Source organism: Platichthys flesus, chromosome 6 (assembly GCF_949316205.1).
Source record: "Platichthys flesus chromosome 6, fPlaFle2.1, whole genome shotgun sequence".
NCBI classification, from domain to species: domain Eukaryota; kingdom Metazoa; phylum Chordata; class Actinopteri; order Pleuronectiformes; family Pleuronectidae; genus Platichthys; species Platichthys flesus.
The window spans coordinates 641,831-660,208 of record NC_084950.1 but is presented as its reverse complement, the minus strand read 5'-3'; the positions used below and the strand labels follow the sequence as shown (position 1 = coordinate 660,208).

At 46.4% G+C, this 18,378-nt stretch overlaps 1 protein-coding gene across 1 annotated transcript; it reads right to left on the bottom strand.

Moving 5' to 3' along the window:
- Window positions 1-199: 199 nt before the first annotated feature.
- prdm11 (PR domain containing 11) lies at window positions 200-10,795 on the bottom strand. Its single transcript, XM_062389075.1, has 7 exons — window positions 10,658-10,795; window positions 10,150-10,223; window positions 9,618-9,877; window positions 9,476-9,543; window positions 8,003-8,190; window positions 6,219-6,713; window positions 200-4,940 (listed from the first exon to the last, which is right to left on the bottom strand). Exons 2-7 carry the CDS (start codon window positions 10,175-10,177, stop codon window positions 2,779-2,781), a joined length of 3,201 nt encoding a protein of 1,066 aa, XP_062245059.1. The 5' UTR covers window positions 10,178-10,223; window positions 10,658-10,795; the 3' UTR covers window positions 200-2,778.
- Between the last annotated feature and the right edge of the window lie 7,583 nt (window positions 10,796-18,378).

Sequence of the window (18,378 nt, the reverse complement as noted above, 5' to 3'; positions counted from 1 at the left end):
CAAGCCAACACGGTTCCTTCCTGTCGGCCGCGTGACAGAAAACTTTTGTTCTCTGATGAAATTCTTCTCACGTCTCCTGGAAACCAAAACTTCCTCCTTCAGACAAAAACTTGGAGAAACCCTAATGGCAGCCCCCCCCGCCCCGACCTCTGACCCCAGCAATGTGGTGGAACGTCAAAAGAAGTTTGAAGAAAGATGCTCAGATTATATGTATTTTAATCTGTAAAATGCATCAGAAGCAGAATAGAAAAAAACAATGAGCAGAGAAATAAGTTTGTTTTTGGTTCAGCATAAACCAAACTGCCAGCAGCGCTGGAGTCAGATTACAATCAGCCACGGAGTCATGAAGAGAAACTCACACAGCTCATCCCAACATTAGCAACCATGTGCAAACAACACACACATGCACAAAATATCCATAAAACCATAGACACACAACTTTTATCAAATGATAATCAACAGCTCAGAGCGAGACGTCATCATGACAAATTCAACAGTTTGTTATTAATGCTCAGTAACGATCGACTTCAGAAAACCTGTCTGTCACTCACCGTCTGTCTGCGTTCACCCTGTCTGTCACTCATCGTCTGTCTGCGTTCACCCTGTCTGTCTGCGTTCACCCTGTCTGTCACTCATCGTCTGTCTGCGTTCACCCTGTCTGTCTGCGTTCACCGTGTCTGTCACTCACCGTCTGTCTGCGTTCACCCTGTCTGTCACTCATCGTCTGTCTGCGTTCACCCTGTCTGTCACTCACCGTCTGTCTGCGTTCACCCTGTCTGTCACTCACCGTCTGTCTGCGTTCACCCTGTCTGTCTGCGTTCACCCTGTCTGTCACTCACTGTCTGTCTGCGTTCACCCTGTCTGTCACTCACTGTCTGTCTGCGTTCACCCTGTCTGTCTGCGTTCACCCTGTCTGTCTGCGTTCACCCTGTCTGTCACTCACTGTCTGTCTGCGTTCACCCTGTCTGTCACTCACCGTCTGTCTGCGTTCACCCTGTCTGTCTGCGTTCACCCTGTCTGTCACTCACTGTCTGTCTGCGTTCACCCTGTCTGTCTGCGTTCACCCTGTCTGTCTGCGTTCACCCTGTCTGTCACTCACTGTCTGTCTGCGTTCACCCTGTCTGTCACTCATCGTCTGTCTGCGTTCACCCTGTCTGTCACTCACCGTCTGTCTGCGTTCACCCTGTCTGTCACTCACCGTCTGTCTGCGTTCACCCTGTCTGTCTGCGTTCACCCTGTCTGTCACTCACTGTCTGTCTGCGTTCACCCTGTCTGTCACTCACTGTCTGTCTGCGTTCACCCTGTCTGTCTGCGTTCACCCTGTCTGTCTGCGTTCACCCTGTCTGTCACTCACTGTCTGTCTGCGTTCACCCTGTCTGTCACTCACCGTCTGTCTGCGTTCACCCTGTCTGTCTGCGTTCACCCTGTCTGTCACTCACTGTCTGTCTGCGTTCACCCTGTCTGTCTGCGTTCACCCTGTCTGTCTGCGTTCACCCTGTCTGTCACTCACCGTCTGTCTGCGTTCACCCTGTCTGTCTGCGTTCACCCTGTCTGTCACTCACTGTCTGTCTGCGTTCACCCTGTCTGTCACTCACTGCACGAGACCTCAGATGGAGAAAACACATCTGAGACCAGAGCCACAGAGCAGTGATGGAAACAGGCCACCAGGGGGCGACAGTGAGGAGACCAAGCGCCCCAGTTTTGGTTCATGTCAAGATGACTGAAAAACACAGGAAGACAAATTCCTGTACTGAGAACTGGAAAGACAAACAAATGTGCACAGCCAGGAATTTGTGTCTTGCCAGATTATCCAGGATTACCAACAGTAGCTTTAATAATACCTACGTATACAACTTAGGTGCTAAAGCAACACTTGAACATCTTCATGCAGTTTTATGAAAGGTTTGGATACCGAGCTTTGGTCAAACAAAGTTGATGCATCAGTGAGATCCAACATGTGTCGCAGTGATAAACAGATTCAGTGATTGAGATTGTGGCCGAGCAGGTCAGCACCTTTTCTTCTGTTCTTGCATTCAGTCAAAATGTCTGAATCCTCAATTCAAGAGAAAAATAGTCTCTTTACAAACCAGTTGAAAAGCATAAACAGTTTATACAGTTTGTACAGGGTGAAGCAGGCTGTGTGTTTCTAATGGATTCACTCGTTGGATTGTTCCTCGTGTGAAACTGACTTCTCCTCACCGGCGACACCCAGTGGCCGAAAGCTTTACGTCTTCAGGTTATCGTCCGTCCCATTCTTGTGAACATGATATTTCAAGAACTCAAAGGTCAACTGATTTGATACAGAGGTCAAAGGTCACAGTGACTTTATAATAACCTGGGGAGAAATGTATGTTGACTGAATCTGTACAACCACGGTGCGGTTATTTCTCTTTTCTCTACAGGTGAAGCAGAATCTGTGTCCAGGGACCAGAAGCTTCTGGTTCCTGTTTCCAGCTCGACCAATCAGGTTTGAGCAGACTTCGGTTGCCCTCAGGTATCAACACACATGTGGAGAGCAAAGGAGAAGGAACACAGTCTGAAATAAATCGATTACTGACTTTTTAATTCATCTACTTTATATAGGGATGGATTGAGATTGGCCAAAATATCAAAACATCTTGCGTTTTTCAGGATAAACGTTCGACTCGTGATAAAAGACATAGCAGAGGGAGACGAGGGCTCATATCTACCCAGCGGCTAATTCCTCGTCTGATGATTCCCAATCCTAAACTAAAGATCAGCCTCCATTAGCTCAGCGAACGGCCCTGGGAGAGCCGGTTAGATGTCTGGGTAAAACTCTGTGTTGACGTCAACACTATGCAAAACAGACTTCTGGTCAGCAGTTGACGTCCTGCTCAACACCTCCGTTGACCGAGAGTAACTGTTGCCAGACTTCTCCTCGAACCAGCTGTCCAACGCTCGCTTCCCATCGAAGCTGTGGATGGACGGTCCGTTAACGGCCACGGTCAGAAGGTCGTTCATCTGCTCCAGGGTCAGCCGGGAACGGTTGTTCTTGCACATCTTCTGTAGAGAACCTCGTCCTTTATCGCAGCAGGCCGTGGAACTTGGCAGCACCCTGACCACCTGCACAATCCGGTTCAGCAGAGGAAAACGCTGCTTGTACCTGCAGATGTGACTGATGACTTCTTTGAAGCCGTTCATGCTGTAGTAGTCTGCTTTCAGATCCTTCCATTCCACCACCAGGGAGCCTCTGAACTCTGTCCTGGCCCGGGAGCTCTCTTGACCTACAGAAGGAATGGACTCCAGATGTTTGAATATCAGCTGGATTTCCTCCTGCCCGTAGGCTTGAAGGTCCTCCCGGTTGTGAGGCCAAGTGGACAGGTCCAGGACCTTACAGGCTTTGGCAAATGAGCAGCTTTGCAGATCCAGCCTCTGGGAGAGGATGCCTTGGCTCTTGTTGCAAATCTTTTCTCGGATCGACTGGAACTTGGACTCAGCAACACGCAGATTCTTTAGAGCCACGCCGTTGAAACTTTCACCGAAGTTTTCCTGGAACTCCTGTAGATACTCTCCAGGGCAGTCCACCAACTGGCCTATCTCCTGAATGGCCTCCTTGACTTTGGCTTCCACCTGTGACACCAGCAGGTACTCTCCCTGGAAGGTGAAGGCTAACCGGGAAAGAACCCCTATGATGTCCAGGAGGAAGTAGATGAGCTTTACTGATTGATAGTCCATGAGGAACTGGAGGAGAGTGAGAGCGATGGCTGCAGCATCATCTCTCTGGGTCTGGCTGCTGATCTCCTTCAGATGGGCAACTACCTCCAAGTAATCCTTGATGAGTGCATTAAGGACATTTGGTTCTCCAATGATCCATCGAATGGCTCTGATGTCTCCAAGGAACTCCGTCTCCTCTGACAGAGTCGGAGCAGTGCACCGTAGCTCGGCCATCATACGAGGGGAGTAGCGGTAGAAACTGAGGAGTTGCTTAAGGTTGTTTTCCAGGTCCTCGAGACAGGAGAGCTCCTTCCCACTGATGGCGTCCAGCACCTCAAGATGAGGCCGGTGGATCATGATGGGAAGACAGAGGATCCAGGGAAAAGACTTTTGCACAGCTATGTACAGATTGGCTCTCATTCCTGAAGAGATGTTAGTACCGTCCACCCCGAGACCCACAACCATCGAGTCCTGAAACCTGAGTCCCAGAACGCCAAAGGCTCGTTCTATGGCCTGGAGATATCCGTCCACACTGGCCACGCTCAGTCTCTGCAAGGACAGGAACTCAGTGTTGGGTGATCCCTCATTGGTTATGAACTGCACATAGACTGCCACCATGTCTGAGAAAAGGTCGTCATTCTGGGCATCCATTATGATGCTCAGAAAGGGGGACAGGCGCATCTTCTCAGCCAAGTCTTCTTTTAAAGCCCGGGAGATGTGGTGGATCAGGATCTGACAGTCTCCTTCATTCATGTACTGATCCACCACTTTGAGCTCACACTTCTTCAGCAGCTCCGCCAGTGGACGGAGGTCTGAGAAGGGCCTTCCCTCCAGGGCCAGGTGGTAGGCTGCGTTGAACAGCAGCAGCATGTTCCTGCACATCTCTTCCGTCTTCTCTGGGTGCATGCGCAGCTTGTACAGCTGCAGACACTTCTTGTGGAGGTTGCTCTGGCTGTGGAGCTTGATTGTGTGGATTTTGAACTGTTTCGAGCCAATGATGAAGGCAGATGTTCGGGATGACTGGACGGTGTACTGGCGGCAGACGTGGCACCACATCTCATTCAGGGTCGGTGAGTAGCGAAGGAACCAGAACTTTTTCAGCCACTCCTGCTTGAAACGACGAATCCGCCGGCCTCCTGCAGAGGAGAGCTTGGAAGAGTCCTCCGCAACAATCACAAGATCTGCAGCAATCGACTCGTCAGCCGAGTCCACGTCCTGGTCGTCTTCATCTAGAACCACCCGGGCGGGGGTCAAGGGGTCCATCCCTGAAAACACAATCACCTTCCAGTCATTTTTGTTTGGTTTAGATTTAAAATTCAAAATGTGCTCAATATTATTACCGATCAATTTGAACTTGTTATTGTGATTTTTGGTTGAGCTAGAGGATGGAAGCCAACTTGACCCAGACTGAAATATCTCAAACTTTACTGCAGTGACTCATGGTCCCCAGAGGATCAATCCAACTGATCCTCTGACTGGTCTTTGCACAACAAGTCTGTATTTATTGTGTAAAATTTCTGTATTTAAAAATATACACAACCTAATTTGTGTCAATTACACACAACCCTGAAACTTTAGTCCGCCAATAAAGTTTTGAGAGCATGTTGGATGTGTCAGTCGTGTCAGGGAACGGTTTGAGGTGCTCAGGATCGGCTGGATCCCAGACATGTGTTTTCTATGTGTGGTCTCAGAACTGGGAGCGAATCAAGATGACGAAGATGAAATCCTCCTTGGTCCTGACGGCTTCTCAGGATGAGATGGACCCAGATCAGCCCCACTGCTCCATCTGATCTCAGATCAGCAGAATGAATAGAACAGTAAAACTCATTGGACTCACTGAACTTTGAATTTGAATTCTTAAGAATATTCTGTCTGACATTCGAATTAGAAATAAAAATATGAAAATATCCTGAATAAATAAAACATTGAATAAAATAAACCACACAATCAAAACCATAAACTTAATGGACTCTGCTCTTAAATATCTTAAATATCTCATTATCTCATAATATATTATACTGCATTACATTGCATATTGCAATCGGACACTGTTTACTGTTTACAAATGTTGGTATGTAGATTATTATATTGATGCTGCTTTTTCTTGAAATTGAATAACAACAGATGTTTTCTCTACAATCGTTGCTGTTCCATCATAACAGTATTTCAAATACAGCCTAATACCTGAAAAAAACTTTGCTGCACAGTCCCAAGGGGCTAGTCTGTATTTCCACTCCGACCACTAGATGGCAGCAGAGTGCTTCCAATACCTTCCCTGGTATGTGTAGTATTTGCACCATCAGGCACAATCGTCACCTCTGTGGCATTAAGACCGGAATGAGGTTTGAGGTGAATTCGCGACATTCGTCTACAAGGAGTTAAATTGTGTTTGAAAAGATATCAATGAAAAACATCGCGTTAGATAAAAACAGTTTCCATGAAGGAAACACATTGTTGATTTAAAGACTCAAGTTCACATGAAGACAAAGAACTTCAGGTCTGACAGAGTCTGGAACAACAGGTCCAACATTTACTTTTCCTACCTTGAAAGTCTTCGATGGGTCCTTGCTCAGGGTGGGGGGGGACCTGATCGCGATGGCTCTGCCCGGACACCGACGGCCCGACCACGCCTACCTGTTCTCCTCTGACACGGGAGAGCTCCTCCTCCAGCTCCAGGATCCTGCTCTTCAGCTTGACACAGTTGAGGCAGAAGGAGGTGGAGGCCTCCTGGTTCTGCTCCTCCTTCTCCTCTGCCTTCAGGCTCAGGACGTTGGAGCCACTCTCAGTCGACTTCAAGCCCAACCAGAGGGCGGGCACTTTGCACTCACTGTGGAGGGACGACTGGGACCTGGACTTGCTGGGGTCCACCAGAGAAGCTTCGAGGACATCTTTGAAGATGAGGTCTATCCTCTTCCTCTTGGCAGGAGGCTGACTGTCGGACTCGTCACTGGGTTGATGACTGGGGCAGGCTTTGCCCTGCACCACTGACTGCAGGTGGTCTCTCTGCACATTGGGCAGGACCTCTGGCTTCCTGGTTTCTAGAAGAAAACAGTTTCGGGTTCAGTTTCACTCTTCCATTAGCTGGCCCATACTGACCACCAGGAGCACAACCTGGCTTCGTGATTCTTAGGAATATTCTGTGTTTATTATTTTCATAATTTACAAACTTCCTGACCAAATTTTTCATTTTAATTGTTGCGATTGACTGATCTTATGATGATGAACAGAATTTCTACAACGACAATAAAACTCAACTTCAAACCTGGAATCAGTTTGGATCCAGTTCAGTTTTAACTGGAATATTGAGCTTCGCAATTAGAAAACAAATGTCCCCAAAAGATGAGACGCTCCTTCATAAACAGTAGAGCAGAGAATAGATGTGACATTAGCACCACCTGCTGGAGAACAGACGTGCTAACTGGCCTCCAACTACAGCTTCAGCTCAGTTTCTCCTACATGTGTCACACTGACATCCAGAGGATCAAAGTCTGTTCAAGTGACGGACAAGAGATCAAAGCCACACCACATGAATAAGAGATTTATCTTGGTAGTCACTGACTCATATTCACACAGCTCAGTTAAAACATGGATTTAAACCAGAGTTTATCTTCAGTGAGGAAACTTTTAAAGCTCCACTCCAGCAGCATAACACACTAACAACCTAGAACTCTTCAATGATCCTCAAAATGATAGATTCAAAAGGCTTTTCAAGAAATTCCCAGGTCAGCTCTCCTCTTGTCAGTTGACCAGCAAACAGCAGGTTGTTGGGTCCGCCTCGTCCACACCAACAGGAACATGTGGGGAACATCAGGGAAGGGGCGGGGCCTGGGTAGAGGGGCGGAGCCTGTAGAGCAGCAGGAGGCGGGACATGACGTATAAACTCTGCTGTGGACAGATCAGCGTTGTTGTTTACATCTCATCCACACCGGGGTCGGCCCTCATCACCAGAAGATCTGGAACCTCCTCGTGTTTCCAAGTTGACGTCTTCATCTTCTACGTGTCCGGCTCCTCTTCTTCATCCTGAGATCTTTGTGTTCTTTCAGTTTCACGTCCGTTTTGTTCAGCTCATATCTTAAAGCAGCTTAACTGAATATCTTAAATACTATTTTAGAAATCAGATATTATTCATACATTACATAGAGCTGACTCTTTTATCCAAAGCGACTCACAATCAGTGCTTCAACCGTGAGGGAACAAACCCAAAGCTACTTCTTTTATTTTTTTACTTTTATATATAATTTAGTTTTTTTCAAGGTAAAGTGAAGTTCATGATAAACGTGGACTCCTCCACTGAAGACCCTGTGACACAGGTAACACTAGGACTCACCTGAGTCCAGGTTGCAGTGGATGCTCCTCTGAAGAACACAGTGAAGCCGCTGGACGTAGTCGTCACTGTACCAGACCCTCAGCTTGTCTCCGGCCTCCAGCCTCCGACTCGCTCTGAAGTAGATGCTCTCACCGTGTTGGAACGCCGTCAGGTTCCTGTCGCGCTCCTCAGACGAGGTCCGGACGAACCTGACGGAAACACCAGGATCACGACATCAGCATCAGAGGAGACGTTCAGTTTCCATCAGGTCCAGAAACAACAGGGAGCCTGTGACTCTACGGAGTGAATTCATTCTGTGAGGCAGGGGCGTCGTTAGCCCTGGGCGTCGGGGGCTTTAGCCCCGGATGTTTTATGAATAGCCCCGGATCAATTTCGCATCAACTTTTTATTTATTTATTTTTTAATTATAGCCCCGCGATAACATTAGCTGATTATAAAGCAAACGTTTTTCCAAAGCAGTCATGTATGTTTTAGAAAATTTAGATGAATTGCTCCAGTTTCTTTTATTTTAAAAGTACATGCATGCTGTTTTACTGATGTTGAGTGTCAGGCAGGACTTTGAGAGCCAATCAGTTAATTGATTCATTGTTTTTCATAGGCATATACGAGATAACACAAATATGTAGACTGCATTTAATTTTCTATTCCAATGTACCTTTTGTCTCTTGGATGTTTATTAACGACAAACTGTTCGATAAAGCTGCCAATATATATTTTTTTTTAAACACGGTTTATCACAATAAGGGGAGAATAGTTGGCACAGCCTGTACCCTGTATATGTACACACCCACACCCAATGGACTGCATCCAATCAGCAGGCATTTGAGGACTGACATTTTTATTTTAACTATTCTACTGCACCAGATTGATGGATTTAACTAACTGACGTGCAAAAAATTTTCTCCCCTGAGTCAATGTTCGCCCCTGGGCTAAGCCCCCGATGTCTCATGAACCTAACAACGCCCCTGCTGTGAGGAAAATAGATTCCAACGTGTGATCAAAGTCTAATGTTGTTTATTTACTTGTGTAAATGACGTTATAGAAGTGGCTCAATGTTCCTCTCACACTACATCTCCCATCAGGCGAGCAGGACAGGGGATCAGAGGGATTCTGGGTAGGGGTGTGTTCAAAGTGACCAATCAAAGGAGAGGAGCACAGCCACTGGCTCCACCTCCAAAGTCTCAAAGTTGTCGTTGATGAGCGAGCGACTGTCGCCCGGTGCTGAGCAGCTGTGTGTTGGTTTGTGTGGTTTTAAATAAAAGTTATTTAAACGTCAGTTTGTTGACTTGTTCAGCCACTTCCTGTCCTTCCTCCACTCTCTCCCCTGACGTCACGAGTTGTGTTGTTCAGCACCGTCAGTTGTTTACCAGCCGGTGTGCGATGCTATCAACTACCTCCATTCTGCACATGGCTGTTTAAACTGAGACACCTGCTGGTAGAAACAGGAAGTGCTGAACATGAGAGAAACATCACCTCATCCAGTTTGCTCTGGTGTCATCACTGCCATCGATGGACTGACACGTGTTGTTCACATCAACAACCTGCAACAGCAACACAAACCACAGGTTTAGATTGAGTTGCGTGTGGATGCTGCTTGCTGATTGGCTGGACTCACGATCCAGGAGAAGAGGCCGGACGATTTGTCTTGAGACACCAGCTGTCCCTCATACGGACCGAACACCGCCCCCTTGGGGATGGTTGCGTCCGCACAGCGAACATCCACCTGACTTCCCTCTGAGAAGACCTCCAGACCTCCTGGGACCGTGAGAGCCGCCCTGTTGGCCAGCCCCGGGATGGCGGGCGTGTCAGGGACAAACAGGGGGGGGCCGTGTGAGGGACACTCGTCCAGGAAGTGGTCCTGACACTCCTCGCAGACTTTGGACAGACATCAGATCTTTGAATCTATAAACAACTAAATCATCTGCACCTTAAAACCACACGTAACTCTTTAACTGTATATATTGTTGTTTTTTTATATTGTTATATTGTTCGCTATTGTTGTTTTTAATTTGTTGTTTGTAAAGTGCACAAACTACACCAAGGCAATTTCCTGTATGTGCAAATATACATGGCAATAAAAAGAATTCTGATTCTGATCATTTAGGTTCAGTGGTTTTTCCCTGATGGAAGAAAGTGAAGTATCTTACACCAGAGATCCAGAGGCTGCTGGTTCATGGTGGAACCATTATGATGAGAGGACCACTGCACGGCCCACTGGGATCTGAACAAACACAGCTATATATTTATATATACAGTCACATGTCATATTTATATACAGTCACTGATCCTCTTTATATACAGTCACTGATCATCTTTATATACAGTCACTGATCATCTTTATATACAGTCACTGATCCTCTTTATATACAGTCACTGATCATCTTTATATACAGTCACTGATCCTCTTTATATACAGTCACTGATCCTCTTTATATACAGTCACTGATCATCTTTATATACAGTCACTGATCATCTTTATATACAGTCACTGATCATCTTTATATACAGTCTGTGGTTCCTCTGGTCGGCACAGAGTTTAACCGGTCAGGTATGTATTAATATGTATATACATATACATATATAGATCCGGTTCTATATGGTCCAGTATTGAGACTCGGTCTCGAACCGCTGCCTCGGTGACACACACCGACCCACCTGGTGCAGACAGCGGGGACACGGGGATTCTCTCCCGGGGAAGCGTCGCTCTCACCCGGACACTGAGCTCCGGCCGCTACCTCCAAAGTTTCCGTTAATTTACACAACGTCTGTTTCCTCGATCTGTGGCCATCTTCATCACAGGAAGTGACGTCAGAGGAAGGAGGAGCCAGCGCGGGATATAAAGTTAAGTTTAAGTTTCAGTGAGAGACACAAACACACACAGAGACACACACAGAGACACAGACCGACCAACAGACACACACACACAGACATACACAGATGAGGAGGAAGAGGAGGAGCTACTGGCTGTTCAAAAACCTCAAGTGACCTGAAATTAAATATAATATACGAATAATTAATGTATCATATTTGACACTTTGTTTATTTGTGTAAACCAACGAAACCTGTGACCAGTTAACTGGGCGTTTGTGTATTCATTATAAAAAAACAACTACCAAACAATAAAAAGTTGAAATATGAAACCTGTAAAAAATTGACTATCAAGAGAAAAACCTGTTAAATCTCAGATAGTTGATGGTTCTCTTTGATCTAACTTCATACCGTTTCAGAATAAAAGCAGCTGAATGGACTGATCACATCTTGTTCTTTCAAAATAAAAGCAGCCACAGTCATCTGTCCACCAAGGAACCATCTTTCTCTTCATTCTTCCTTTACTTCTACAAATTGACTCCTTTACAGTGTCTAGAATTATTATTTAAACTTGTTATGAATTTTTGTCTAAGATCAATTCTTTGTTTGGTTTATTGTCTTCATCTTCCTTCCTTCCTAATGAAATATCCTTCTTAGTTTGCTCTATTGGTGGCTGGCCAAATAGTAATTCTAAGGAACATTGAATCAAGGGATAAGTGCAGGAAGAGTCACCCAGAAATCAAAGAGCATCGACCAGATCAAAGGAACAAGGCTAAAGGTGCAAAATCAACGGCTAAAAAAACAAAACACCACTCGCCTTTGATGTGGCATCTTTACGTGCATTCAATGTACCTTAAAGAACTTATTCAACACACAGAGCTTCAAGAACAAGTGAACAACTGCATATAAAGTCAATATTATTTAATTCCCTGACGCAACTGTTCACAAGCATGGAACACGATTACTCACACCTCATGGACCGGTCACGGAGCCTCTACGTGTCAGAGATTGAAGAAACATTCGAACCACAGGAGTCCACGCGAACCGTTCATCAGCAGAAGAATCGCAGTGGCCATCATGAGCTACTGAAGAAGCTGGATGAATATAAGAACCTGACAGAGAAGCTCCAGACTGAGAACAAACATCAGTTGACAACACTGAACAATCTGCAGAGCCAATCTGATTCTCAGAGTATGAGGCTGAGTGAGTCTCAGACTGAGAATACACAGCTGTCTGCAGATCTTCATAGTACGCGGGTGAATGAGAAGGACTTGATCAAGAGAAACAAGAGCCTCACTGAGCGAGTGGTTCACCTGGAACATCTGACCGACAAACATGAAGGAGAGATTCACAGACTGAAGACCGAGCGGAGCACACTTCAGACCCAACTGGAGGATGTCCTCAAGGATGGAGATGTGAGAACCTGTCAGAAACATAGAGAGTGTGTGATGGCTGACCAGATGCAACTTACGTCTCTGACAGAGAAACATGGCAAAGAGAATCAAGAGCTGAAGACAGAAGTGCAAGTTCTAAAGTACAAACTGGAGGAAGCTCAGCTCCTCATCCTGAGGAAAGACAACCTCATATCAAAGCAATGCAGGGAGATCACATGCAAAGAGAATCTCAGACAGAATGCCTGGGCCTTGGAGTCTCAAGCCATTGAACATCTTCAGCAGGAGTCTCCAGATGTTGAGGTGGAACAGGAGTCTCCAGATGTTGAGCAGGAGTCTCCAGATGTTGAGGTTGAGCAGGAGTCTCCAGATGTTGAGGTTGAGCAGGAGTCTCCAGATGTTGAGGTTCCTCAACAGGCGTCTCCAGCTCGTTACTGCAAATGGCTCCTGCCGGTATTTGTGTGTCTTTGCATTGTCGCTGTGTGTCTCTTTAACCTTGCCCCCCCCCTGCTGGACTGCCTGGCTTCACATTGGGACTCGTCCTGTGAGCTGATACGACCGCTCGACAACTACCAACCAATTCCCTTCTGAACAATCACAGCCATCATGTTTGTGTCATGTGTGAGAAGCTCTGGAAGCAGGTTGTGTGTCTTTCTCGCCCCCCCCCCCCCCCCCATCCCACACACACTTTCTGTCTTCTCTGTCTTCTGCCTTGACATAATGTACGTTGTGTTGTGTATGTCAGGTTTGATTATACTTCATTCTTCTCAGTGTGGTGCAGGGGGCGTAGCGTCCGACCACAAAATGTAACCGTGTACAAATAAAATCTAATTACATTGTACCTGAAGTTAAACATTAATTCCAATTCGTACCTACTACATTAAAAAACTGAATCTATCTAGAAAATAATTATGAAATGTTAGAAGTAAGGTGTATAAGATTAATAAATGAAATAAATACAATAAAATTAAGTGAAAACCAGACATCATGCGAAAGAGTCAAACTGCCATGAAAAATCTAATCAAACGGGTCCCAGCTCCTGGTCCAGCTCCGGGTCCAGCTCCGGGTCCGGCTCCGGGTCCGGCTCCGGGTCCCGGACTCCACAGTCTGGAACGAGCCCTGCTCTCCTCTCCTGAGTGGTCAACCGTTAGTCCTTCTCCATGGCCCTCCCGAGCTCCTCCCACTTCGAGGAGAGGAAACGACCCTCTCAACTGTGTGGGCGCCAGCCGGGACCTTCTCAGTATCATCACTCCCCCTGGTGCCCACAACCTGGGCTACTCCGGAGAAGGAAAGTTCTGCCTCGGCCAAGGAGTCGGGGTACCGAGCCTACGATGTGTGTTCAGCTGAGGCCAACATTAAGGATTAAGATACATTTATTTATCCCAAAAAGTTTTAAGAAATGTAACCTCTGCTTTTGACCCATCTGGTGCAGGACACACAGAGCAGTGAGCGACCATGTACGGCGCCCGGGGAGCAGATGTTGGGGGAGTAAGGTGCCTTGCTCAGGGGCACTAGACAGAGTTTTGGACGGATCAATCCAGGTTCGTCTTTTTGTTGTCTCTCCGTGGAGTCGAACCAGAGACGAACCAGAGACCTTTTCTGCCCATAGTCCAAGTTTCTGCCTCTAGTCCACCGCCCCCCCCCCCCCTCTCCATCTTCTAGCTGCTCAGAGTTCATCCAGGCTTGCAGCTCTGCCTGCTACCAAGCTTACACAGCACCGCTCCCGATGCCCTTCCCCACAGGCGACGGGCCCACTTGACGGCAGCTCTATGTTGATCTTTTGGTTTGGGCCCAATGGGTCAAGGCCTAGCCACCACTGCCTCCCAGGTCAGGGTCCAGAAGGAGACCCTTATATCTCTACTCCTGGCAAGGTCACCAGAGTTCAATGTCGCTGTTTCATCAGGGTTTTATGAATATCTCCCCCCTCCCCTGTAACCACTTTGTTTGGGAGACCCTAGTGGATGGGTGTGATGGGGTGGGGGGGCCGGATGATGGGTTATACTACCCAGGTTCGAAGGGGCAAATAAAATGGCAATCGAAAACGTGGTTCACTGGAAATGATAAGTTCTTTAACCGGCTTCACCTGATTATCTGAACCATCGTTTAAACACAAAGTTCTGTATGTGTGGATGCTGCAGTCACTCAGAACATCTGGCAATGAAAAGGGACCATAATGAAAAATATTTTACATTTACCGCACATGTACATAATAATAAACATGTTATATGATAATGTATGAACTTGATCTTCAGTGTTTCTGGATTTGAGACCACAGGATGAGTGACCTCCTCTCATGGTGTCACATGACCTGCAGATCAAAGATTGTTCAGGTCAAAACAGGACACATGCTGCTTTTCACAATTTATTAACAAAATGATAAAATAAATAAATACAAATTGATCAAATGCTCCTAATATCAACTCCTCCCCATGTTCCCTACAGTATTTCCTAAACACTGCATACAAAGAATTCATCACAGAAGAGGCTCAATACAGAGGTAAGAATCCCACCAGACCAGTCACAATGTCAGGCCAACAGAAGACACATCTGGAACAGAAGTCAAAAAAATAAACACATTCCTTTCCAAAATCATTATGAAAAAATACAAACAATTATACAAATATTCAGATTGTGTAATTACCAATTTACACATTATTCAGCACACCAGGTGAACTTTTCTTTATTCATATCGCTACAATGCATCTCACCATATGGAAGATAAAAAAAGACTTTTTTGTTTTGTTTTCTTTTGCACTCAACACACCCCCAATGGAATCAGCCGTGGATGAGGTAAGAAGCTTCAGTGAACAGTTGGGTCCGGACAGGATGGATGCTGAGCGGCAACAATGGACCGATGTCATGAATCGACAAAATACTAGAAGGCCACAATCATGAATTGATCGTTTTAAAACTGAAAGGAGCGGATGCTTCTGGAACAATCCAGCACACGGAGCTGGAGAAGAACGTCTTCAATGCATTCATGATTTCCTGGGACACAAAGTGAGCAGCTCTCAGACACGCGACTCTGTGAACGACATGTTTCTCCTAATGATATGCACCAACTACACAAAAGGATTCCAAACACAAATGTACTCTCGCAGTGTTCTTTGGATAAATTCACCTTTTAGAACTCAACTCAATAAAAGACTTTTCTCTAGAAGAGGACGATGACACTATTTAGACATTTAGACCTGATCCACCCACAGGGATCCCAACACTCAGCATGGTGCATTAGCCAGGTTCAAACTCAGATCTAAACCTCTTCAGCTCCGTCCACAGACACCAGCTTCAGGAAGAAGTGTCTTCTACCGTGGACGGCTGCCGCTGCAGTAGGCGTCAGGAAACCAGAATGTTCAAGAAATTAAAAGGTGACTTCAGTTTCACATAAAACTTAAAAAAACTAAATGCATATTAAAAAGGTTTGACAAATCTTGTATAAAAATTTGCATAAGAAGGCATGCGTTCCACAGGACTGAGGACAGATGGGTCCAAACCCGGCTGTCGACAGGGAGCAGGTTGGTTCCACAGGCTCACGTGACCCGATTCAGCACCCCCCCCTCCAGGAGCAGAAGACCAATCACAGCACAGAGGAACGATGAACGACTCCAGACCCGTCCACCAACCTGCAGCCAGATTCACGGCTGCACTCTGTGTAGCTGCCGGATCCCAGTTCACTCCCATTATAATACTGGTCAAACCAAAAGTGCATCCCAGAACAACTGGCTGCCAACAAAGTGAGATCTCAACATCAACAATTCTTCTTTCACCAAACCACCTCCGACCTTCGCCAGCACCGGTTCTCCTCCTGTAGAAGTTGAATCACGTAAAACGGAAATCAAACACATTTAAAGGCAACTCCTATAAACAACAACACAACACCATGTGGTCCATCTGAACAGCACAACATGAAATGTAGTTTCAACTTGCATCGACTTCTGGCAGCCTGAGGCGAGGGACCGGGTTCGTGCTCCAGAGTCGTGGGGGAGCTCGGTGGGGCGGACCGGGGGGAGGGCGGGGGGGCTGGTAAGGTTCTACAAGTCACAGTGCAAGTCAAGAGACAAATATTATCTGCTGTTTGAAGAAAGGCACTCGAGGTACCTACTGTACAGGGGAGAGGTCCAGTTAGTCTGGGGCGGGCTCTTTAAACTCAACCTGTCGAGTGGGAAGAGATGATGTCTCTGCTCCGTCAGTCAGCACAGGGACACACGGGGACACATGGGGACGTCCACCCGACAACAAACTAAACAACACGTGGATATTCAAAGGGAGCTGGGGACAGTGTTCGTTGCCATTTTCTATTTGACTTGCATCTCTGTCCAGTCTTTTCCTTCCATGTCCCCCTGGCTGACGTCTTCAGGGACAAACCCATGTGTCAGCCATGTGGACACGGGACAGGTGGTTTCTGGGACCTTGAGGATGAAGGCAGGTTTCAGGTCTGTGTGATATGAAGAGACACACCCGTATCGGTGGATGTTGTAGTCGCCCAACAACGTGTTCTCTCCTTCAATCACACACTCACTCACTCAGATTAATAATCAAATCATTATTTTACGAGTAGCATCATTATTTTGTAGGAATTTAAATCTGCCGCTACAGTCATGCTAGCAGCTCTGGAAACGAGTACTAACATAAGCATGCTAACGTGCTAACTACGATAATGCTATCACACAGGTACAATGTTTACCATGTTCATTATCTTAGTTTAGATTGTTAGCACGCTAACATTAGCTCCTTAGCAGTAAACCCAGGCTGACGGGAACGAGGATCACCAGTCAGAGTTCATTCTCAGGGGAGCCCCACACTTCATCACCATCCAGTCACCAGCTGAGAATCACCATGAAAACCAAACGTGTGAGGAGGACCAGGGGAGATACCCTCTGAGGATCATGAACATCAAGACATTCAGAAGATGGACAGGAAACGAAACTTTGACCTTCAGCAAAAACAACATGGCAGTAAAAGAGATAATGCTGCTAGCGGGACACAGATCCATCACGATGCTTCTACATGTTCTGATGATCTTGGTTGAACCATGAAAACTCTGGAGTTAATGCGTTTTTGTTCCAGCACAACCAGTGGTCCCAGTAACGATCAGACCAGTTTGTTTATGTCCCAAACTCAACAAGAAGCCAGACGCAATAAGTTCACCAAAGAAACAGACCGACAGCCGGCACGCCAACAAATAACAGCATCACGTGTCCGCCTGCTCCAGAAAGAAACTCTGTGTGTGTGTGGGGGGGGGGGGGGGGGGTCCTACACTGAAGCCCGGACACTGGAAATATCAACTACACTTGAGCCTTAGTGTCAGACAGAGGTTTGTATTTCCTCCTAGAAAAATATTGGCAATGTGGGGATAAGTCCCATCACAACAAAGAGATGCATACTCTGTTTAATATCAACATACAAAAAGCTCTCAGCACTTCTTTGTGATGCAGCTAGCTTGTGCTTTAATCTCAGGATTTGTGGCCTCTTCCATCTGGAGGAGCAGGTTCTCACAACAAATCCCCCCCGAGGAAGAAAGGCCCTCAATGTTATTGACTGAGCAGCTCTCTTGTCTCGATCTGGGGACAATTTCTGAAGCATTTCTATCTTACAATGCATGATTTGATCGATCAAAACAGGAAGTGGACTTGTCCCTGCTGATTTTGGCAGTTCAGGATTCAACAGAAATGTACAATGCAAAGATCATCGCTTCAAAAAGAGGATTTCTTCTTGAAGCGATGACGCCAGTCCAGCAGGTTCAGGAACAAAAAGCACTTATTTCTGAAGACTAGGAAGACCTGAATATCTTTTCCTATAAAAAAGAAACACAGCCCAGATATAGTTTGTGTGTTGACATTGCAATATTGCAATTTCACATTTAGTGCTCACAGTTGACACACTTGACTCACGAATGAAAACTCCATCACTACACTTGACCGACACCACTGAAAACATCTGTTCGGCTACCGGCCTGTTCGTCCTCGTACCTGCTGAACTCCGGGGGGGGGGGGGGGGGGGGGGGGGGGGGGGTCCAGGGGAATGAATGGGCTTCAATCATGATCAGATTTGTGAATTAGGGAGATCTCTAACCTCGTCCACACTTTCCCAGTGAAGACATTTAAACCGGTCGTCCAACAAAGCATTCAGACTCAGCAAGGTCCAGGTCTTCAGAAGCAAAGTGCCTACGACTCACTG